This window comes from Symsagittifera roscoffensis, chromosome 5 (assembly GCF_963678635.1).
Source record: "Symsagittifera roscoffensis chromosome 5, txSymRosc1.1, whole genome shotgun sequence".
Lineage (NCBI taxonomy): Eukaryota > Metazoa > Xenacoelomorpha > Acoela > Convolutidae > Symsagittifera > Symsagittifera roscoffensis.
The window spans coordinates 23,437,263-23,462,135 of record NC_087066.1 but is presented as its reverse complement, the minus strand read 5'-3'; the positions used below and the strand labels follow the sequence as shown (position 1 = coordinate 23,462,135).

General features: G+C 44.5%; 2 protein-coding genes across 2 annotated transcripts in view; both read left to right on the top strand.

The window, feature by feature from the left end:
- Positions 1 to 416: 416 nt before the first annotated feature.
- Positions 417 to 24,873, top strand: part of LOC134846208 (high mobility group protein 20A-like) — a 60,007-nt gene continuing 35,550 nt past the window's right edge. The window contains exon 1 of the mRNA XM_063863471.1: positions 417 to 426. The gene's annotated coding sequence lies outside the window, so the exon portion shown is untranslated. The remainder of the gene's footprint in view (positions 427 to 24,873) is intronic.
- On the top strand, positions 19,407 to 23,007 carry LOC134845846 (ankyrin repeat and SOCS box protein 15-like). Its single transcript, XM_063862945.1, has 5 exons — positions 19,407 to 19,571; positions 19,647 to 19,950; positions 20,666 to 20,866; positions 21,668 to 21,999; positions 22,150 to 23,007. The coding sequence occupies exons 1-5, from the start codon at positions 19,440 to 19,442 to the stop codon at positions 22,846 to 22,848; spliced, it is 1,668 nt and encodes a 555-aa protein (XP_063719015.1). The 5' UTR covers positions 19,407 to 19,439; the 3' UTR covers positions 22,849 to 23,007.

Below are 24,873 nucleotides of genomic sequence, written 5' to 3'. Positions count from 1 at the left end.
TGAAACCGGTAAATTTAATAATGGCAAATGAAAACAAAGCACCGGTATTCTTGAGTAGGAGGGTGAGGCTAAAAGCTAATGAAGCGGCAATCGTAAGCTTGAGGATGAAAAATTACAATGAACTAAGTGACAACAAGCAGGTGTGTATAGTTCCGAATCCTAATAGTCAAAGTGCTGCTGTTTTAGGAAGATCATTCTCGATAACGAAGAGCGGCCTCTGCGTCAGTGTCTTGTTGAATACCCTTGATATACCGATCACGATACAGAGAGGGAGGAAACTGGGATATGCTTTATCGGTTAAAACTCGATATGAAACGATTGAGAACTCAAAACAAAATGAAGTTGTTGATTGTCCCAATCACAGGGACAAAATTTGTATCTTGAGACGATTGCAGAAAATAAAAGATTCTTCAGGTCTTATTAAATCACTTAAGTCAGAAACGGATGATGGTCTTTCGAGCTGTTCGAACTTTCCAGAGCGACCCACACTAGATGAAATGCAAAATGAAAAACCGGTCCTGCCGGAGATTGAACATTTGAGGGGCAAACTGAAAGATGAACAGCTCGAAGCCATCAAGGACGTACTAGAGCGGAACGAGGAAGTTTTTTCGAGGCATAAGGCGGATATCGGGTGTTGTAATTTCGTTGAGCATGAAATAGAACTTGAGGAAAACGCGGTACCACACAGGGAGGGGGCGAGGCGCATGACCCCACACAAATCGGACGCGTGTAGAAAAGAGATCGAGACGTTACTAGAGTACGACATGATAGAACCATCCAAGTCACCGTGGGCGTGTGGAGTAGTGATGGCCAAAAAGAAAGGCGACCAGTTGAGGTTTTGTTGTGACTTTCGATACCTGAACTCCGTCACGGTGAAGGATGCCTATCCCATACCTAGGATTGATGAGAGCCTCTCGAAGTTAGGTGATGCAAAATTTTTTACGACTCTTGATTTAGGCTCGGCCTTTTGGCAAGTACCACTAAGGAAGCAGGACAGGGACAAGACAGGGTTTGCCTGCGAGTTGGGTCTGTTTCAATGGAAACGGATGCCGTTTGGACTTTGCAATGCCACAGCCACGTTTCAGCGGTTGATGGCACACGCGCTGATAGGCGTAACGAAGAAGTATGGCAACCTGGTATTGTGCTACGTGGATGACGTGGTAATAGCGACGCCAACACTGGAAGACCACATTGAGAGACTAGACGAAGTGTTTGCATGCATGAAGAGGTCGGGGCTAAAATGCAAACCATCAAAGTGCGAGATACTCAAGGACTCAATAAAATACTTGGGCAGGATGGTAGACAAGCACGGCATCAGACCTGATACGGACGCCGTGGAAGCAGTCCTGACCTGGATATCACCGAAGACAGAGCACCAGTTGATGAGCTTCCTGGGTTTCGCTAACTATTATAGAGAGTTCATCAAAGGCTATGCAGACAAGGTATACCCGATGCAACAATTAATGAGACACAAGGGCAAGAAGTTCACGTGGAACAACGCAGCAGAAGAGTCATTCCAGAGGATAAAGAAAGAGCTATGTGAGGCACCAGTACTGGGTATGCCGACTGAGAAAGGGATGTACGTGCTGGACACGGATGCGTCGGTAGTCAAGATTTCTGGGATTCTCCACCAAGAACAAGAATGGAATGGGAAGACAGTCTTGAGACCAATAGCGTACGGGAGCAAAGTCCTGAGTGACACGGAAATGAAGTACGGAGCACCGAAAGCTGAGATGTTCGCGGTGGTTACCTTTGTCGAGAAATACAGGGCATACCTGGGCAGTGAGCCATTCAAGTTGCGAGTCGACAACAGAGCACTGAGCTGGCTGAAAACGTACTCAATGGACCAAAGTTACATTGGGAGGTGGATAGTTCGCCTGGACGGATACAACATGATAATTGAGCATAGAACGCGAGATAAACATCAGAATGCCGACAACTTGAGTAAGAAGACGGAGTTCTATGAGAGACAAGAGCAAAGAGAAGCAGACAGACCTGAAATCAAAGATGGCTTCTCATTCATGGACAAGGAAACGTACGACAGTCTTCCACTCACGAGATGGCTGGACAAGTCAGGCAAACCGATAGAAGATCATCCTGAATTGCCTAAAGAGCCTCCAGAGAAGACCATCTTGAGGAAGAGCAAGAGGATTCCGATTGAGATTATACTCAAGTCGAAGATCGTGAAGGAGACGCTCAAGGCAAAAGGCTATGATCTTAACCAGGTGGAAGCAGGAACTGCACAGATAGATGATGACTTAATGAGGTTGCTCGAGAAACTATCAGATGATAAGCCCGTGATCCAGGAGAAGGGTCAAGAGAAACCGGAATTCACTATACTTCGGAGAAAAGAGACAGTGAACGATACTGACTCATCAAGAGGAAGCGTCACTGACAGCAAAGATGTCGTGCGGTCACTAGTTGACAAAATCCCCGAAGACATTCTGGAGCAGACCAAGGTTAGGAAAAAGAAAGTGACATTCAAGGAAGATAATGAACACCTGGGACTAGGTCAAGAGTCCGGGGAGTGTTCCAGGTTCACGGAAGAAGGAACCGGAGAAGGAAAATTGTCCGGGGAGCGTGAAGGATGGGATGAAGACTCGGATGAGAGCAGCGAAAACCAAGACAGTCTGTGCATGATACTGACGGAAGAGAAGACAAGGCACCACGACAGGGAGTTACAGACGGATCCATCTTCAGGAACATACAACATGGACATACAGGAGATGCGAGGTGGTGAGGAACTTGAGAAAATTGCGGTCGCAAGGAAACCATTCAGGGAACTATCATGCAACTCAAACATCAGAACGAATCTGGTGCCAGAAGATGACATGAAAATCGTGAAAAGGATGATATGCGTGAAACTGAGTGATGACATCCACAACCCTGGTGAGATGAATGGACAGATCATGGCGCTAAAGGAGCATGTCAAGGCAAGATATAGGCTGTCAGACCTAATAAGAGCCCAGAAGAATGACAAAATGACAAGTAACCTCTCCAAATGGATCCAGTCGGGGGTCAAGGAGAAGGGGGAGCTTGAGGAAGACAGCTACAAGATCTTGAGCCAGTTCTACAAAGAAAAGAAAGACTTACTTTATCACACAGCTGATGGAGTGGTAGCGTGCAAGAGGAGAGATGAGGAAAAGATATTACACAAACACAACCTCATCATACTACCACAATTGTACCAGACAGAGGTGCTCTTCAGATCACACGACCAGATGGGCCACCAGGGGATAGACAAAGTACAACAAAGGATACTTCACAGGTTTGATTGGCCAGGAATGAGAAAAGCTTGCGAGAGATGGGTGAATGCCTGCCTGGCATGTCTCCAGGTAAAAGACCCAAGGAAGATGAAGTTTCCCCTCAAGTCCGTTGAGAGCTCATAGTTCAATGAAGTGGTGCAGATAGACCATAAAAAAATCTGCATGACAGAGTCGGGATATAACCAGATACTGGTTATAATAGATCACTTCACAAAGTTGGCGGAAGCGGTTCCGTGCCAGACAGCCTCGGCCGAAGAGACATGTGATCATTTGATAACGCATTGGATATCGCGGTATGGTTGTCCAATGACTTTCCAGTCGGACAACGGCAAAGCTTTCGTGGGGGATTTGACAAAAGAATTGATGAAGAGATCGCACATTGCTCAAGCACACTCGACGACCTATCATCCACAGACCAATGGGTTGGTAGAGAGACAGAACAGGACACTGGTCAACATGTTAAGGGTGTACTGCTCAAGATACATGACGGACTGGGACAAATACCTGCCACAGGTAGTAGGAGCCTACAACAGTACACAGCACTCAACGACGGGCATCAGTCCTTTCATGATGTTGACGGGCAGGGAGAGAGCAATGCCTCTGACATTCTTTTACCCGGAATGCGAAGGGAAAAGGACGTCGCCTCAGGCATACGTGATAGAAGCGATCAAAAGACAACAGGAGTTGAACGAGCTATGCAGGAGGAACACGGCGCAAGCGCAAATGAGGCAACGCAGGAAATACGACGAAAAAATATAAAGAGCAAAGCCATATGAAGTGGGCCAATACGTGTGGTTCTTCCAAAATGTAATACCGCCCAAGGGAACAAAGAAACTACTCAAGAAGTGGAGGGGACCATTCATGATAACGGAGGTTCATCAACAATGACGGTTCTATCGCTTGAGTACTGGGCGAGCGGCACATTATGAAAATCTGAAGCCTCACGTCCCGTCCCCAGAGGATTGGTGCATACCGAAGGACATGGAGGGTCTTGAGTACCTGGTGGTAGAGCCAGCGTGTGAAGTGAATGAGAAAGGTACTCGAGAGAAAAATGATGGTAATGAGAACTTGAGTTTGGACGACAATGAAAAGATAGGAGTGGGGTCTGATGCAGGATCATTTGTAGAAGAAGACTGGAACGACCCGGAGCAAGACGAGGTGCCGAAGTGGATGGAGCCGGATCGACCAACACCACCAGAAACCAGGACTGGCAATCGTAAACGCACCGGCATGAGGTACAACAGGTACGGGGATGACTTCCTGATCGATAAGATACAGCCAGACAATTTGGGCGAGGAATTACTGAAGGCAGGCGAACTGGAAGCCGGAGAGGAATGGCAGGTCATTGACGATGGTGGTCATTATCCGCAGGATGATTACTCGACGCCAGAAGTAGAAACGGATCTCGAACAGAGTGAGATAGAGAGGAGGGAGAACACGAACTTGAGGATTCTAGAGTGGATGCGTGATGTCAAAGACGAGAGCCGCGAAGGACAAAGCATTCAGCAAGTCGATGTATCAGCAGCTAATTACATGAAGACAGAGGACCCTCTTTTCGGATGGACGGCAACAGACAGGCCACTGGACATTCCTCAGGACAATTCAGACCCGACAACATCGACGGGGACGTCGATAAATATTTTTGTCCGGGGAGTGGGGGTAGGACTTACCCACACCGAAAATTTGATGATAAAGAAGCTCAAGGAAGTGAGAGAAACGAGTGAATTGGAACTGGAGGAAGAAGAGCCAGAGCCTACTATAGGTCGGAATTTCAAAACGAAATTCGAAATACCCAATGAATACTCGGAGAACATCATGATAACGGATAGCGACTTCATCCTGTCAAACAGGACCAGCGCGATCTGCATCACGGCGGACATGAGTTTCAAATCAAGATTGGAAGCTGACTTCAAAAGAGAGTACCAGAATGTAGAGTTTCTGTTCAGACAGAGACCAGGACTGGGAGGGATGGCAGCGCTTCCACCGTCAGTGGCACAAGTCCCGAGCAAATATCTGTGCTTCCTAGTAACGAGGGTCAATGACAGGAACACAATTGATCCCGAACACGTGATATTGGCACTAACAAGATTACGAGACTTCATGATTGAAAGAGGGATAACAGAGGTCTCAATGCCGGTGTATGACCCAAACAGGGGCAAACTGAGCCAGAGGGAATTGTATGCTATCCTACATGTGGTCTTTGCAGAAACTGAGATAATGGTGTATCTTCATAAGAAGTACTACTTGAGCATCGCCTGAGTCGGGTACATGGGGGTATCGAGTCGGGTGTGAGGGAGGAGTCTTGAGTTAGGTACTGGGGTGCGGCGCAGGTAAAGGGATCTTAAGATATGATTGGCATGACAATTGAATTTTAAAAAAGAGTTAACGGTGCTAAAACATAAAATGAATCTGCATGCTTTTAAGGAAATTCCAATTATGAGAATGATAAGATTTTAACCATACTGGTGAAAAGGGGGGTCTCTAGGTTAGGAACATGACAAGTTAAGTTTTAATATGGTTTCTGTTTTCAGATCAAGTTTGAAAAACAAAGTTGAAAATCCAACTACACTCAAGCGGGAAACAGAAAGAGAAATTCTTGAGTTGGGTAATACTTAAGTCGGTTAGGTAATTCTTGAGCTGGTTAACGCATACGTTGGGAAGGTAATTCTTGAGCTGGTTAACGCATACTTACATACATCCCGAAGTTACGAAGAATGGCAGACCGATACTGGAAGTCCATGCCCGCGGCCCTGAAGAAGCCCACTCTTGATGAGCTGTACAGACGCCTGAGGGATCTGGACTACACCCAGATAGACGAGAGAATGGCGGTAATGCTGAATGCCATCCTCCAGCTGGAAGACCAGGGTGAGTGCAGGGAGTCTGCGACGGAGGCTGTCCTGATGATCGGCTACACCACCGAGGGTGTATCAAACCAAGAACAGACCAGATGGTTGTCTTGGAATGTGGATGGAGGAGTAAGGGGCTTTGACTTGGCAAGAAATCCTGGCCTGAGTAACAACACCGAACACGGCGCAGGAGAATTCCCACTACCAACTAGGCCAACAGCAAGATCCACAGGCCAGAGCTCAAGTAAGGTGCCGTCGATGTCGCGAGCGCAACAAACGACCGAGGCATATCCGGATTTGGGTGTTCTAAAGAAAGAGCTCGAGAAGGCGCAGAAGGAAAGGAACAAGGCGAACCTCGATCGGGATCAGGCAAAGCTGGATCGGGAGAAGATTCAGCTGGAGAGAGACCAGGCAGTCAACGAGCGAGATCAGACTCTGAAGTTACTTGAGATGCTAAGAGCTGAACATCAGCAGGAACTAAGGGTGCGGGAGAACGTCGCGAATCGTGATCAACTGAAGTCGGAGTTGGAAAAAATAGAGCAGCGACAACGCGAGCTTGACGCACAGAAGGGAGCCAGGCCAAACGAGCGAGTGGTGACCAGCTCGAGGCCAGAGTCGCGCATGGAGGTGGATGAAGCTCCCAGGGCCAGAGGACGGTTCAATTTGACCGCGAGGCCAGAGAACACATGAGTGAAGGGTTGGAAGTCTGGATACCGAATGACGCAACGCCTTCCTTGCGCAGCCTAGAGACACAACCTGTACGCCCACTGATGGATGTGGTGCTACCGGGATATACCCCAACCTCGACCTCGAGTGACAGTCAGTTGAGTGGCGGCTCATCGCGCCTGAAGGAGCTAGGCGAGAAATTGCAGCAGAAGAGTCGTGAAAGATCGACAAGGCCAGAGCTTCCCCCAACTTGGAGGGAACAGCCGGTCAGGAGCGTCGTGATCGCAAGCTATAAGAAAAATACAGAGAAGAGGTACCACAGGCATAATCGGCTGGACTGGAGTGCGGAACAGGGAGCCAGGAGGGACTGCTTCCATGACGCAGCCTGGGTGGAGTATCTAGCGCCACCTCGTGTGCCAGAGGGTGCAGTTCACCTAATCATAGGGGACAGCCTGGTGCGGGTGTTGACCCGGATCCAGTCACATTGGCAGACGGGAATCTTGAGTTTCGCTGGAGCTGCCACGCCACAGATGTTGGCAACCCTGGACATGCTAGGGATGACCAAAGTTTACAAGGTGACCCTGATGATCGGGACCAACGACGTGTCAAGGGGAGAAGCGAGGAAAATAACGAGGCTGTACGACAAGATGAGCTGCCTTCTTGAGGAACTGAGGATCCAGATGGACCCCATCCTGCTGACGGTATGCACGGTCCCCTACAACATGATGTTTGATCAGCACGCCTTCGAGATGAACGAGAAGGTGCGGAACCTGAACAAGGTGATCCGAGAGATACACCGAAAGAGTGTGCTTCCTGTCAGACTGTTGGACGTAGCGGAGCGTATGGAGAGAAAGGGATTCCCTGAAGACACCTCCATTGATGGAATCCATTTCGATAGGCCAAGGGGAGCGGAGTGGCTGAACGACGTCTTCCAGGAACACATAAACACGCTAGAGGCGGATCTGCTGGAGACAGCCCAATTCACTTTAGGACCACCTCCGAACCCACCATTCCTTGCCTCGAGGGCCTTGGCTGGTCGCTTGGGAACGAGAGTTGATACTAGAGACAGTTCGAGGAGCAATCAGACCCGATTGCAGAGTGCCACGCCAATGGAGTCTGAGGAGGTAACGTCATCAACACCTCCAGGCTCGGCGATATCCTCAGTGGTAGTGGCAGAGGACAGGAGGGAAAAGAAGTCTATGGAGACCGCTCGCTTGAGATATCCTGAGAAGGTGAAAGAACTGGATCTAGAGAGTTTGGAATGCAGGCGAGAATTGGCGGAAACCCTGGGGATCGAACGAGTGTCGCACGAGGATTTGAATAGACATCATTGCGTGGACTGGTTGAAAGCTCATGAGGCGCACTTCTCGAGAGCGAAGTTGATGGAGACCACAGACCTGACTGGAATTCCCACAAAAGCGATCATGGGACCCATTAACTACAGACCTCTCAAGCTGCTGGGGAGTCCTGGACTTATAGCAGAACCTCCCAAGCACCGAACTAGCATCGCCAGGATCAGGTTGGCAACCCCGGCACAGTTAAAGGTGGTAGACAAGCTACTCAATCCGCGGGGAATGGAATTGCCTGATGCCGCTTACGAAGGCTCGAAATTGGCGGAAGATCCCAGGTACGGGAAGCCCTGTGGCAGCACCCAACTGGCCAAAACCTTGGCAGTTTATGATAGAGCAGATCCAGCTGCTGCGAGAGTAGTCATTGTGGCGGGATCGGACTTCGAAGGAACGTCTCCCAAGTTGTTCTGGCCGGAGACTCTGATATACTCTTTGCCAGGAGCTGAATTGAACCAGATGTTGACTCTGGTGGTGGCAATAAAGTCGGAAATGCCCTGTGAACCTGAGCTGCTATTGTTTGCAGGAATGAATGATCACCTGCACGCGATGGGACTTCTTGAGCAACTGAAGGGCAATGAGATTCCGACATCGAGGAAGATATGGGAGGCCATTCAGGCGTTGTTTGCGGCGATGAATGAAGTACAAGAGAACGTAGCCTCGAGATTTGGGTCTAAGACGAAGGTGGTGTTTACCACATCCCCTGGATACGCGAATATGCCACCCGCCCTACAATTCGTGTACGCGGTCTTGATCCTAATAGCAGAAGGGAATGAATGGCGGATTCTGATGGCAGCCCCCAATCGAGAGTTGGAGCCATCGAACCTGAGGCTTTGCAAATCAGAATTGGCGGCGGCATGGGCTGACATATCTCATGCACTGAGGGGCTTTTACGGACTAGCCGATGTCCTGATCGTATTGGATGAGGTACTCTTGCTAGAGATATCGAACTTTGCCAGACAACTTAAGTTCAGCCCAGTCATCGGGGACGATCACACGGCGATAAACCAGTTGACGGCCAGCCTGTGGTTCCGGTTTATGGAGGTGAAAGTCGCAAATTCCACCAGCAAGTCTAGAGGTCCCAGCAACGAGAGGAGAAATGTGGTCGAGACGGAGAAACAGTTAGAATCGATGAAATATCGCTTGACTCAAGAGAATGGCTGGTGGCCATTCCTGACACCAAGGCTGGAGAACGTCACGAATAAAACGAGGGAAGAAGCACCACTCCTCGTGAAACAAATCTGGAGCTTCCTAGAGAAGCAACTGGAGCTGGCCGAGGTAAGAGACATGACGGTGGCTAGATTTGTCTCGGCCGCCAATGAAGTGACGATTGGAGGATACTGGAGAGAGCACGCCAAAGGCGAATTGAAGACTAGGAGGGATTACGAGATTCTCAAGTTCTTGAGTCCTTGCTGGGAGAAGGAATTCTTGGCAGGAATATTCGGTACCACGGCGACTATCTTTGGAGCCTTCGTGCAGGAGATACTGGGCATGCCCATCAGCCTGCTCTTGGCCCTGTATTTGGTCTACCCCAGATACTTGTTCAACATGGGCCCAGCATACATGTTTAGTCGAGGAGTGGAGACACTTCGAGTTGATGGGTACCTGGCACTAGTACTCTTGACCCATGGGGAATTGGTGTCGTTTCATCGATTAATGGAATATGGAGAGCCTCTGTCTATGGGGAGAGTCCACACGAGCATTGAAACCAGCTTCTACAAGTGTGCCGCAGGGTTGAAGACGTTGCTAGTTCAATACCTCATGATGCAGAATCGGCACATGACGGGTGAAGATGAGAATCCAACCTCGAGAGAAGAATGGAAGAAAACGAATAGAGGGATGCCTCTGCTGACGGACCTATGCCTGGCAATGAGGTCGGACCCAATGGGGATAATCCGGGGCCTAGAGGAGGTGGTGACCTGCATTTATGGTCCAGCAAAGACGTACACGTTCCCAGACCCCCTGGTGACAACGTATCGTCACTCTGTAACGCACTTGAGTCTTATCAGTATACTGGATGGGACGGCGTTAAATTGGTGTCAGCAGGAGGTGCTCAGAGGGCGAATGAGCAACACGGTACTCTTTGGAAAGGTGAAAGATGCCGAGCTAATAGTGTACAACTTCAGGGGGCAAATGCAATGTAGAATGGGAGGCAAGCGAGAGGGTCCCATCGAAATGTATCCCAAATTCTGGAACTTGAACCCATTGACAGCAGACGGACGAGAAATCTTGAGAATTCCTGCCTGGAAGGAGTGCTTCGCACTGGTGAAGAGGGAGCTGGAGACCTGATGGAGAAAGAAATCCTCCCAGCCACCATGCCTGAGTTCCCAATAGTCAGGAGGATGACCTTAGGAATGAACAGTCCCTTGGTAGTTCCCTCCATAATGGCGAGGATGACGACGGAGGAAATGCAGAAGGATTTCACTGATGGCTGGGACCCCCTGTTCATCGGCTACACGGCGGCGGTCTACTTCCATGCTAGCGAAGCGAAGGTAAATTCGTGGACGACGCGAGCGAAAAAGATGAGAGGTTCGCAGCCCCCCGGATATGAGGTGCGAAAGGTCTTGAGAGCTCTTGAGCAGGAGGGACTTGAGAACATGCTACCCATATGGGATGATGGCAGGATGATCGTGATGGAGGGGCACGTCGCATTGGTGGACGACATGAAATTTGCAACGAGAAAATAGAGGGCACGCTATGGCTTAGAACAGGTGGAAGTGAGACAGGAGGGAAAAGAACTAGATGCAGCAGGTCAACTGCACGTAGCCCTGACGGAGTACAAGAAATTGGACCCTACGACACCATCACCACTGTCAATGGACACGCCTGGAGACAAGAGGAGTGGACCCGTCGAGGACCGATTTAAGAAAATTCTCGAGAGAAGGAGACATGAATCAGAAGAAGAGAGTATGGATGAAACTCTCAGTGAAGCCGGTGAAGACATGGAAGTGGGGAATACGCCTGAACCAGGGCCATCAGGGGAGGAGCTCACCACTCAAGAGCTGTTGAAAGACTTGAGCGAGGAGAATTGGGCAGATACTGCCACCCCACCTCTGAATCCGTCCCCCCGGAAGAATCTGGAATTGCCATTGGCAAATGAGACCTTCAATATGGGGATGATACTCTTGAGCTCGGAGGAAAGGGAAAGGAACACTTTCGAAGGGAACAGGGACATATTCCTGGGGTCTCTGAAGAACGATGCTTGGCAGGAGTTCTTGGAAGAATTCAATCAAGAAGTGGGCAGCGAGACGACGCTGGACAAGTTCAAGGAGGAACTATGGGACACAGTCGTAAGATTTGGAGAACCGCTTCTGATAGGAACGGGCCTGGATGAGAAGGCGAGAAAAGAGCTGCTGAGCAAGCTGGTAGAGCTGAGGAATTCACGATCGAAGACTAGAGAAGAAAAATGTGAGGACAGCTCTACTCTGAAACAAAAAACTGTAGATAAAATAATGGATGATATAAAAAGGGATAAGGTTGGGACTAGTAATATGATTAAAAGTACTAATATCCTTAAGGCTCGAGCAGGGGGGAGGCAAGAGTTGGAAGGACTGGAGGTAGACAGAGAGATCGAATCAGTGATGATAGCCACAACACCCTCAAGCAAAGGTGGGAAGACTCGCAAGAGGAAGAGAGAAGTGGAGGGATTGGGTAGTCCTTCAGTGGATGCTGTTTCGGAAGAAAGCTTGAGAGAGACGGCGCCCATGGTTTTGGCTCGATGCAAGACGGCGGCATACAAGAGCAGCTCGGAGCTCAGAAGACCACTCGAAGTAGAGAAGGAAATAGAGGCTTCCACCAGTTCGACATCGGAGGAAGACTTCATGCCCCAGAAGATAAACGTAAAGAGAGGTTCAACGAACGGACAGACATGGGAAGTGGATGTCGGCAAAGGATGGATCTCGAAGGCACACCAGGCCACGGGCAAGCAAGTGACGAGTGATCCATTGGAGAAAAACAAGACGAGAAACACCTCTCGGACGTGGTGGGTGGCCCTCGAGACATTGAAGGAAACGGAGGACTGCTTGAAGAAGTTGGACAGTGGATTAGCTCGCAAGCGACGCAATTGGGCCACCCAGCAAAAGGCCGAGATTAATAAAATAGAGATGGCGAATCAGCTGAAGAGGTCCTGGCAGAACTTGTTGAAAGATCATTTTGAAGAGGCAATGAGGACACCCTCATCAGCACCGCCATTGATGGCGAATCCCTTCGTTAGAACCGCAGGACAATTGATGTTCACCTGGAGTCTGGTGGGAATAGAGTTAGAGACATTGACCTCATATGACAGGCTAAAGTTGGGAGGCAAGAAGCTAGATGTGTATCAAGCACTGATGCAACACGTGGCCAGGGACAATTCAGGCTTGAGCCTGGCTAGGAGGAAGGATGCCGCATGTTTCTTGAGATGGATAATGTCAATGATGTCTGACAGCACCATCTTGGCGTGCCACCAAAGAGCAAGCGGAAGTAAAACCGCGGAAAAAAGAGTCTCAACGATCATCTTAAACGTGTATCAGAGTACTGGAATAGAAAAGGAAGATGGTTCCAGACTATCCCTAGAGAACCACAGAAAGCTAGATGAGGTGCGGAGGTTTTCTAACAAGAAGTTCGAAGAAGAACATGATGTTCACCGTAACCTGGCCTCGTCAGAGCAGTACTCGAGACCCAGCGAGAAGGGGGAATACCAATACGTGTCAGGAGTGATGGGAATAGCCTACAACCCCTTCTTAGACTCAGAAACTGGAGGCGCTCACAGAAACCACGAGGTAGCGGAGCTGCTGAAGTTTTGGACAGAAAGAATAATGGAAATAGACGCGGTGGAAAAAGAGAGGCCGAGCCTGGGCCTGATTCTTGAGAAAACACCGGAGGTGTTGAGCATACCGCGCTCGAACAAGAGAGTTGAAGTGAACATGGGTGATGGCAATGGCTTGCTGATCACGAACTTGGGAGTGGTATGGAAGCTACTAAGACCCTCCTGGTGCCCACATCCCCATGCGAGTCTGATCGAGGAGACCACCGAAAGGGTGAGGTTAGCTCCTACGGAAGACGAAGATTTGGCGAAGTTAAGTGTGGTGCACAAACTGATCTTACCTCAGCTGAAGGAGTCAAGCGAAAAGACGAACAATCTCGAGTCAGCAAAGAAGATGGAACCGGGTAGCTGTCTGGATTCTACGTGTGGGAGTGGAGAGCACACTTGCGATGGACGATCATGTGTCAGGATATTGTCCTTTCAAAAAGAAGATCTGATTACTTGGTTTGAAGACATCACGGAAAGGGAGAAAAGTGAAGTACAAATAGTGGCGGAGTGTTACGCGAGAACTACGGTGAACATAGCGACAGCTCTCGGATTCTTCTCGAGAATGTGTAGTCTGCAGTCACTGGAGAGGCTAGAGTCTGAGCATCATTTGGTGACGGCGTTGAGCGTGGAATCATGGCCGGGAGTGTTGCAGGTGACTCAAAAACATATCCGGAGCTGGAAGGTTGGTCTCGAAGCAGAAATGGGGTTTCCCATGAGCGAAGCTTATGGCCTGCCATTGAACGCAAAATCCCTGATAGGGTCAATGATGGCCAATTTGTGCGGAAGCCACTACCCACTGCACATGGCGATGGTGGAAGCATCCAGTCAGAGAATATTGGTGGACAAGGCATTTTCAGTGCCCAAGTGCGTGAGGCTGGCTCGGGTATCGCATCACTTGCACAAATTGTTGAGGAAAATCAAAGGGGCAGTACCGAAGGAGTTGAGAGATGACTTGAGTGAAATCTGGGGAGAAGAGCTTTTGAAGTTGGAAAGTGAGAACACAAGCGATCACGAGTGACAAAACGTGATCGGAAAGCCTGTGGGGGGTACTCCAAACATAGGAGAGAACGACACGATGCATGAGAAAATGATGGAACTTGAGCCTCTCTTGGAAGCCTCGGGAGAGCGTAACCTCAGGAGCATTGAGATCACCCATGGAGAGTGCCCATGCCACTGTCTGGCACAAACGGTGTGGTATCCAGATCACAAGAACCTTTGCCTGGTGTGGGATATAGAAGAAATTCGGTCGATCGGGCTACCGGATCACCGGCAGAAGGTGACGCTCTTAGTAGTGAGTACGATGCTGGCTCTGAGATGGATAGATGAGAATATAATGAAGTATCGGGAAGCGACGACGCCAACGGCTGAATCAATATATGCAATAGACTACAGCAGGAGACTCGAGTTGTTTGAGACTGCGTGCAAAGTATTCGCCATACCAACGGAAGTCAGAAACGTATGGAGCCGTTTGAGGTACTTTCCATGGTTTCGGGCGACGCTGACATCTTGGTTGTACGTGACAACGAAAAATCACATGAGAAGGCATCAAAAGGAAAATCGACAGTTCCAGGCCGAGATTGGGCCGGAGGCTTTCAAAAGACCCCTGTTAACCCATCGAAATGCGATCACGACAGGATGGAAGAGAGTGGGTAAGATGTCTAGAGATAACACCAAAGCGAGGGAATCAATACTAGAGGAGGACTTGGCGAAGAACGTGAGCTTGAGCCTGCACAATTCCTTTTGTTTGAACCGGGAATCTAGGGTGAAAGCACTACCCAACCAGGCGAAGAGGTTGCAGGAGCAAAGAGAATGGATGCGATCATATGAACAGCTGAAGGCTTGGGAGGAGATCGTGATTAGCTCCGATGATGAAGAAGAACTGTTGAGACAGTTTGCCGTATCCAGTACTTCAGGAGACGGCACCTCTAAGGCGAAGAGTGCGAGATGAACGGATGGCTCGAATGGATCTTGAGTCTTGAGAGGGAAAGGGGGCTTGAGTGTGGATCCGGGTGAAACCTGGATTCACGAAAAAGAAATTTTAACCAAACAAATATTGTTATTAATATACTATATTTACTATATAAATGGAAATACTGCATGACAATTTCCTGATTGAATGGGACAAAAGAAGTTTTAAATGATTGGCTTAAAAAGCGAGAATTCAAGGGTGCAGGTGTGTGCAGATTTTGATTGCTGTTTAGCGATAGTGTGAAAATTTTACATGGCCGTGAATTTTTGGGGTGTAGATAAGCTTAAGTCTGCTGCAAACTTCTGTAAATGACCACTGGCACTGTATCTTGAGCAACACTCGGTTTTCTGGGACTCACTGGTAGACGACGGCACGCGATGAGGACATCGATCTCGAGTCCGGGGAGTATGTGCCAGTCGGTCATATTTGGAAGTTTTGACCTTGAGAGAAGCAAAAATTACTTGATTTTGGAGAGAAATTTAATTTTTCAAAAATTCGAATGGAGCATGTCATGCACGATTTTCTCGCGATAAATGAAAATCAGAAAAGAGAAGTCAGAACGTTCGAGTGAAAAACGCGGGAAAGTTGCAAGAAAAATCGGTAGGAAATTGCTATTCGCAATTTCCATCATAGTGAACAAGAGTAGAGCTGTCCTATCTGAAATAGAAGACAGAGTATTCCCGAGAGAACAATTATTCGAACTGGACCAGAGTGAACCTTCGACGGAAAGGTGGACAGCTTGAGTGTCCCAATGGTCCACATAAAACTACAGTCTAGAGTAAAAACTTGTTCTTGTTATTAAAACTGACTAACATTAAACTCACTTTAGTTACTTTATTGATTCCTGAGTTGCTCACCGACTTATTTACTTCCTGGTTCTTGAGCGTGCTACAATGTGAGTACTAATTTAAATTTCTAGAGTGTGTTTTATGATTGTTATGTTGAGGTAAGGCGAGTTTTAGGTTGATCCATCTGAAATGGATCAAAGTTCCACTGTCTAATAAAAAGTAACTTAGCGGATTGTTCCGACCCGGTTTTTAACGGCGTTCATGTATTTTGGGTATCCAGAGACCTAAGTATGGGGACGTTTCTAATTCTAGAGTGGGGGATATTTTAGTAGTAGCCTTTAAGCTGTAACGGGTCGTAGTCTCATGTCACAAGCGAACCGATTTGGCTCCGACTGATTTGAGGTACAAAAACACAAGAGATAATGTCCCTGACTCTTGAGCCAATGGTTATAGGGCCTATTTTTCTTAAGCCTCATGTGTGACTGCAGTAGACGAATGTTACAGTCTCGAAATACCTAAAACATGCATACGCCTTTAATTACAGGGTCGGAACATTATGTATACCGTTAGTTTTCATTGGACAGTGGACCTTTGATCCATTTCAGATGGACTTGTTTTTAACCTTGTTTTATGATTGCTGTTTCACTAAAATTCAAAAAATGTCAAAACCATGTCAAAAATGTCAAAACATGTCTGGTACCTGACTGTCACGCATTTTCCCTCCCCGCTGTAAGCGGTCTTATGCGGTTTTTATCTTTTGGGTTCCAAAAACTGTCTTTTTCCGATCCTCTTACCCAATCCGGCAAGATTACCTACCTTAATTCGAGTTTGCTATCGAGTACAATCGCGTTGCTACTCTTGTTGTGAGTCTGCAACTAGGTTGTTCCAATGTAACTAAATCGACGATATCGATTATAAATTCCTGTAAGAAAGCCCCCTTTTTACAATTTTTAACTAACAACCTCTATCTTAACCAACCCCTGCTAACCTCCCCCCTATCTAGCCCCCCACTTAAACCGAAAATTTTTCTAAGCGCGATGGGTGCTAAACCTCTCGAGTGAAAGTCCGTTGAACCTTTTTCCAGGCTCTGCTCTAGCAAAAACGTATCATAAAACACACTCAAGAAATTTAAAGTGGGCACTTACATATCAACACGACCTCTGGAATCGAGTAACTAAAAAATGTAACCCGAATCGATTTTAATTGAAAAGGAATTAAACACTTGTCATCTGTTTTTATCATTATCATTTCCATATCTAGAAAGTTCCAAGGATTTTGACTGGAATACGTGATGACGGGACTCCTGACTGTAAACTCGGTTACTCTGATACTTTTGATCTTCTGCCTACCTAATATAAAGAAGTAACTAAATGTAGAGCAACTTTAGAATTGATTTAGGGTATTTAAGTATAACTGAAGAAGTTTGAAAGGAATAAGTTTTAATCCAAGCGATAAGTTTCCTGTCTGAACCATTGGGCAGCTTCAGCTGTCCACCTTTCCACTCAGGGTTCGCTCTGGCCCACTCCAACGCGCCTTCTATCTGTTCTTCGTCGCTCCTAATTCTCTGCCAGGAACAAGACAGCTCTACTCTCGTTTGATTTTTAATAAAATTGCGAACAGCAATTTTTTTCCATCAATTTTCAGCTACTTTCCCGCGATTATTACTCGATACTTCTGGTTCATTTCTTTTTGCCTTTTTAGTTGTCGCGAGAAACTTGAGCATGACAATTTCAATTCGAATTTTAAAATATTACCTTTCTCCCCTAAATGAAGACTGAACGTTCAGCTCAATGTCAAACTTCCAAATATGAGTGACTGGCGCAAAAATAAAAAAATTTAGTAGGAAGTTGTTTGGTCATTTATTGTTCCATGTCTTAAACTGTTTTGCCAGGGAGATTCTCTGCCTACTCTGGGTTTCTCAGTGCATATGCTCCGGTTCTTACAAAGCTTCCCCAGCCTCACACTAAATCTTAAAAACTAGCGGTTGATAAAGAGAACCATCATCTATTACGTTTTTATACTTATCATTTTTGGCTCATCCACTTGAGCGGCAGCCGTACCAGGGTTACAAACAGACCCAGCACTAATCCTGCTAGGGGCTTAGGAGTCTACCACCGTTTTATCCCATAATAGCTGCTTACCAACAACTATTATGGAACTAGCCCCCCATGGAACTAGCGTCAAACCGTTTGGTGGCTTCTGATAGGTTCTGTAGATGTGTCGTTATTCTAAAAGAGACGAATTGAGTACAAGATAAACTCTGCTTTATTAGGGCATTCAAGTTTGAATGCATAGAGAATCTCACTGCATTTTTGAGGCAAGAAATGCCATGCCAACCATCTTCGGTAACGACTGTCCCGCACACGCACTTATGCCGTTTGCAAGTTTCTTGAGCCTAATCGAATTCTCGCAATTCTGAGTTGTTGGTTCAAAAGCTTAACCTTAAATTTTTGCTCGGCTCGACGTTCAACCATTGGGAGCCAAATCTATTTTGGAACGCGTTGAATCTTTTTACGTCCGCTGGTTCGAGTTGTAAAATCAATTCTGCAACTTTTACAATTTTTACAACTTTGATTATTATTTGTATTTACCTGATGATGCTAGTTATAGAGAGTTGCAAAAAGTTCGGACAGACAGAAATAATTAAAAAGAGCAACTGTCTAGACATCAACTGAAATTAAAACTGAAATAAACATAACATCGAAAGTTCATAAAGCCGGATTACGGGATCTATTTAACAATCCCCACTTTCAAGAAAGGGGAGGAGATTGTTAATTAGATTACTGGCAGCGAACTTTCGACCAATCAGAATGCAGCAAAATTCGAATTTACATACAAAGCTCTAGTGCGAATTTACTGTTTTTATTTACAGGGGTGGATATTATTTAGTAAATACAATAGGGGAAGGGAGGGGGGGGGGGGGTGGGTGAGATTGTTAATTAGATCCGAGTTTTGCTCAAAATCTATAACCACGGCGGGCAATTGCATCCGAAGCGTCGAGCTGTTTTATAGTAAAATCTGGATGTTCATCGCAGTATTTAAAAATTAGGCTAGCATAATCATCGGATAACCGACAATCTCGCATTTTGAATTTGGTCTGACAAAAAATTCAAGGTTGTTCGGCTTCAGATTTTGCATGCAAAAAAGCGTCGAAAAGCACTGATTGCTCATTTTAATTAATTCTGTCTGTCCGAACTTTTTGCTACTAATTATATAATGGAAAAGTTCATCTTTTAATTAAAATTTTATTGGTTTATTTTTTTTTTAAATAAAAAGTTTTTCTTTGTAGAAAGATATAACGTACAATTTAGAGAAAACTCGTTTTTCAAACGTTCAGTAATGACATGGAATAAGATTATAGATGATAAATTTATTTTATGGGGTTAACTAACATACAAACAAACGAAGATCAAGTTCAAAATTACTTTTTATTATTATTTAAAGCAGATCCATAGCTTATTTCTTCATTACGGGGGGCGATTTATTTCTTCATTTGGCGCATTTTATGCGAGTGCAACAACTGTAGAGACCCGAAGAACCTACTTTTATAACTGAAAACTAAACTTTGAACAATGCAATGTCTGGGTTTTATGCGAACCCTTGGATTATATTCCTAAATCCTTTGCTATTATTATTATGATTATTATTATTATTTAATTATTATTGCTTAGTTGACCCCAATACTGTTACCTCAAAGATGATTTTTACCTGATAAAATTAAATACAAAAATAGCCTTTTTTAGTTGACATGTGGAAATGAGATAAAATGTCTGGAGACTCGGAGTCATGGTATAGCAGATTGAGAAATCTGATCCTCAATGCAAATATTGGCAACCCCTCAAGTGACTCCGTTTTCTCAACTCTGCCGGAGGTATCAACATCAATTTCTCTGAATGATGTAAGTATCTTGAACTATTTCACAACAATTTTCCCAAATTTAAATCTCAGAAGGATTATCTGTCCTGGGTTACAGGGAACTGATCATCTTTCGCCTCCATACGGATCGCCACATGTGTCAATAAGTGGAGAATTTCTCGAAACAGGAAACAGAAGTGGATGGCTCGCTTTGCACGAAGCGGCGGCTAGAAACGATTCAGAGGTTTTGGCATTCCTGCTCAAACATGCCGGGACATTTATTGATGTCCTGACCGAAGAAAACGAAACTCCGCTCTTTCTGGCAGTCAAGCATGGGCACTTGGCGGTTGCTAAGCAGCTAATCAAAGCCCACTCGAGCCTGAACATCGCGAATATTGACGGATTGACTGCCTTATCTGTGGGTTAGTTTTTAAGGATTGAGCGTGCTGTCGGTTACTTTTTAAGGATTGAGTAATGAGTCGGTTAGTTTTTAAGGCAGTAAGCTGTTGCTTAAGCTTTACGTTTTGGTTTAGTTAGAGTTTACGACGTTTTGGTATAACTGGATTCAAGGGCGAGGGATTTTAAACTGTATAATGATTTTTAAATATCAATGAACCTAGTGAAGACACTTAAATAGGTCGTGTTGATTTTTTTCTGAGGAAAAAGTCTTATCATTTGCTCAGGTCAATTCAAATTATTCAGCTAAAAGAAAGACAAAGTACGTTCTCGTATTACGAAAGCTGAAATGGAGCGAAAAACATCGTGAACAACTCAAGTTTCAAAAAGATTTGTTTATAGATTTTCCGGCGAAATGAAAAAAAAATCACCTATTAATCCAGCTTTCTCACTCAAATCGGGTGAATTTTATCAAGAAGTTTCAATCAGAAATTCGTCTTAAAATTGAAAAAGGGTTAAAGCCATCTAATTTTTTTACTTTGAGTTTCGAAATTTGAGTTTTTTTTTCAAAATAAGACAGTGCGTTTCTCTATTTTTTTGCGTTAAATTTTTGAAGTCTGATATTTCAAAATAAAATTTGAATTTGATATTTAAGTTTTGCTTTTTTTTTCACTCTTTCCCATGGTTGAATCGTTGCCGAATGTTGAGGTTGATGAAGTTGTATTTTGATGTTCTTTTCAGCTGTACAAAACGATAATTTGGAAATGATCAGTCTCCTACTGAAGGAGAGTGACTGTAATGTGGACCACAGAGAGCACCACGGCTGGGCGGCCTTACACGAGGCAGCTCGTCAGGGGAAAAGGCAGGTCATCAACATGTTGCTGAAAGCAAGGGCTCAAACAAACATACTGACAAATTTAGGAGAGACGCCCATCTATATAGGTAATCCCTATTCTACTAGATTATCCCAAAGCTGATGCAAGTTCTCATTTAAGGTAACATTAAAAAATTTTAGGGCGTCATTTTCGAGTTAGTTTCTGATTTTGTAGTTGCCGTATAGTTGAAGTGTTTGTTTATTTATTTATTTAAATATTCATCATGAGTAATCAAATTATCATAACACAATAAGCAAAAATTCAAAAATAACTCATGATAGGACAACCAGAAAGCCAACGAGAGGCTTGTTGAAGGTTGCCCCGTAAAGGAATCACATCATATGACATCAGATCAAAAGGTTCAATAATTAATTTAAGTCAAAGAGGCAAATTTAAAGCGAAAAAAAAACGAGACTTAAATAGTGCAATCACTCTTTTTTTTTTAATTCAAGAGCTTTATTCTTTAACATGAGAACCAGAGATATGATGCAAGCTTATACTTACAAGGGTATACAACTGACAGCGGGCGGATGCGAAATAATGACTGTTAATTTAATTAGCGAGCAAGTGGGCCCAGTTCTTAAGAGCTGGTAATCCAGTTGTTCGCTTTTTTCTAACTCCCCTTCCTAGATAATAGAAGGGGAGTTGATAAGTTTGTTAACTCCCCTTCCTAGTTTGTGTTGATAAAAGATAAACGTTTTTTTTCCTGAAAAACGTGTAAAAACTAGGCTGTAGGTAAAATGTGCAAAAATCCCCTCATATCCTTGTAGCCATGAAATAATTCTTAAGATGTTGTACCATTCAAAACAAACATTTTATATTCGATTGAAATGAATTAAGCTAAATTTTAAGCATATATTTGTTACAGCTTGTAAGTATGGCCATGTATCTTGTGTGGAAATTCTATTACGACACGACGGTAGAGCCAACATCGCCAACAGTATTTCGGGACAAACTCCGCTCTTCATTGCTGCAAACAAGAACCACGTGGACTGTGTCAACTTCCTTATTAATTATGCGGCAGATCCGAATATCAGCAATAAAGACGGACTCCTTCCATTACATACGGCTGTGTGGGCTAATAGCATTTCATGTTTGAAGGCTCTTATTCCGGTTACAGATAGGAAAAAAATTGAGAGCTACTCTGGCATGACTCCTGTACAACTAGCAGTATTCAAGCACAACGTTGAGGCTTTGCAGGTAAAAAACGGTAAAAGAACAGCTGTGCTAATTCATTTTTCTTGTTCTCAAGCTTAAAGCTGTTTTTTTTAAAATTACTTAAGTTTCACTAGTCTTTGTTCATAGTGGGTTCTTAAAAAGTTACCTTGATATGAGATAGTACTTTAACAGGTTCTTATTGAACACAACTTTGACGTCAACGCAGTTGCATCTAGCAGTCCCGAAGAGATTTCCTCTCCTAGTCAAAATGGATCGGCCACTTACACTTTCACACACTTTGGATCGGTAACCAATCTGCGTCTTAAGACACCTCTGTTCCTCGCTTCTCTATGGAACCACGAGACTTGCATCAAGCTACTTCTAGACGCCAATTCAGATCCCAATCGGAATGACCCGCTCAAGTTCTGTATCAGCAATAACAGAATCGATATGTGCAATTTATTGGTTAGACATGGTGCTACAATTAGACCACGCCATATGTACATGGCGAAAAGTAACGAAATGTTGCAGCTGCTTTTGTCCTGTGGTCTTGACCCGACATCATTATTTGCTAACTGTAAAGACAGTCATAGCGACAACGAACATTGCGCTTTGATAGATGATTGGTTGATTAAACATTTCGCGACACCTGCTCAAACTTTGCGCTTGGTTCTTAGTCTGACCGGAAACGTGAACAAGTGTATGCGCTTTGAACAAATGTTTAGTCATGTTTTGCCGAATGAGCCAAGGAAACTGAAAAATTTGGTTCGCATTTTCATCCGGTCGCAGTTTTCGGCACAGCAATTGATTCAGTCAAGAGGGTTCTTTGCTCTTTTGAATTTGCCTGGAACTTTGCAAGAATTTCTATGCTGTCCAGATTTAGTAATTTGATATGAATGAGAAAACTAACTTATTGCATTTTATATCATTGACTGCAAATCGTAATGAAAGTCATATTAGGCTTCAGAATTGCTGTAGTTAGTTTCAATGTCAATTTTTAAAGCGTTCCCACAGAATGCGTTAAATTTTCAATTCAGTTTATTCTCTTTGCGTTTTCGTATTTACACAAGCATAGATTGTGTTATAGTATGAACTATCTTTTTTTTGCAACCTAAGTTGCTAACATGGTTGCGATGCAATTGTTGCGACAAAATGTGTTCACTTTGATCATTTTGATCCAGCTATCAAATACAGCCAATGCTAAGGATATTAACACAGACTATTATATTACAAATTGTTTTTTAGCCGCAAAGTATCATGGATCTGTAGCGTAGAGGTAGGGAAGATGACCAGCAACAAAATATCGAACCTGGGCAGGCTCGGATGTTTTTCACGAACTTTTTCGTATACTTGTTAAAATGCCTCCGCTCTTTAAATTGAGGCATGTTTGTTGGTACCTTCTTGTTTGATTAAAACAGGTATTATGAAAATGAATGGGATTGGGTTTTTTTTAATTTATATATTTTTTTTGAGACGCTTTGGAAAAATTTTTCACTTTTACAAAAATTTAGTTTTTCTCGAAAACTACGCTACCGATTTTCAAAAAAGGGAACCAATAGAAATTCCGCCTACTCCTCTGTTTGCCTGCATAATCGTCTAGTCTCTTTTAACCTAACCCCACTTTCGACAGCCTTTAAAAAGTGTGTCGGTTGAATTTTCGACGCAAACTTTTTTGGATTTTTTATATTTTCTCGAAAACTACCCTCCCAAATCTTGGATTTTGGGTTCAACGGAAAAAAAAGTTGTTGGAAGCTCCTCTGCATAAGCGATGACTTCCGATTTTTTTTTTGCACAAAGTCTAATTTTTGATTTTCTTGATCTTTTTGAAACTACGACGTTTCTCGAAAACTACCCTACCAAATCTGAGGTTTTGGGACCAATAGGTAGAACGGGCTGTGGGAGTTTCGCCTGCTTAAGCGGTTACGCCCAATTTTTTTTTTCACAAAAATTAATGACTCTCGGAAAAGTCGAATGTTCGATTTTTTTTACTTTTTTTGATACTTTAAGACTTTTCTCGAAAACTACCCTCCCAAATTTGAGGTTTTGGGTTCAATGGGTAGAACGGGCTGTGGGAGTTTCACCTGCATAATCGGTTACGTCCAATTGTGTACACAAAAAGTTATGACCCTCGGAAAATCGAATTTTTGACTGTTTTTTTGAAAGTTTTGACTTTCCTCAAAAACTACCCTCCCGAATCTGAGCTATTGGTTTCTGTGTGAAGAACGGGTTGTGGGAAGTTCCACTGTATGAACGGTTGGGCTCAATTTTTTTGGACAAAAATTTATGGCCCTCGAAAAAGTCAAATTCTTGATTTTTTCAACCGTTTTTGAAACTTTTTGACTTCTCTCGAAAACTACCCACCCAAATCTAATGAGCAACGTTTTAAGCTTCTTTCAACCTAACTAGCTCTTGGAATCACTTCAATTTTTACAAAAACTAAAGTAATTGATGAAATTATCAGGTTTTGAAGTCATAATATTGGGATTGAATTTTCTTTGCAAAGGTTTTTTTGAAATTCTTTGCTATAGGTCTGTTTTTGAAAGTACCCTTGTCCTTCCGCATCAATACAAAAATTTCAAAATTTATCAAACAGGTATTTCCAGCTTTAGCTGGCCTCTAGTTTCTTTTAAAAATTGACTGGTACTGCTTTTGCGTCATAATTGGCTTGCGTCACTTAGAAATTATGTAGACTCATAATTGGCGTGCGTCACTTAGAAAGTTTTGTAGACTCAAAGTTTTTCTCATTTAGTTTTTCACAGTAGCATTATCGGTCATATTTTTGCTTGTTTATGCGAAGTGCAACTTCGCCTCTGTTTTCAAAGCTTATTCAGCATATAATACAAACAAGACTGCTCGTATCAGGGCAAAGTGAGTCTCTTTTTACTTGAGTCTGCTGTCTTCAGCCTTCGAAAAAGT

Bases quoted from the DNA above. Each gene is read 5' to 3' on its own strand.
- LOC134845846 (XM_063862945.1), top strand. From the start codon at position 19,440: ATGTCTGGAGACTCGGAGTCATGGTATAGCAGATTGAGAAATCTGATC. The intron at 19,951-20,665 runs GTTAGTTTTTAA...TGTTCTTTTCAG, and splicing joins ATTGACTGCCTTATCTGTGG to CTGTACAAAACGATAATTTG. The intron at 22,000-22,149 runs GTAAAAAACGGT...GTACTTTAACAG, and splicing joins ACAACGTTGAGGCTTTGCAG to GTTCTTATTGAACACAACTT.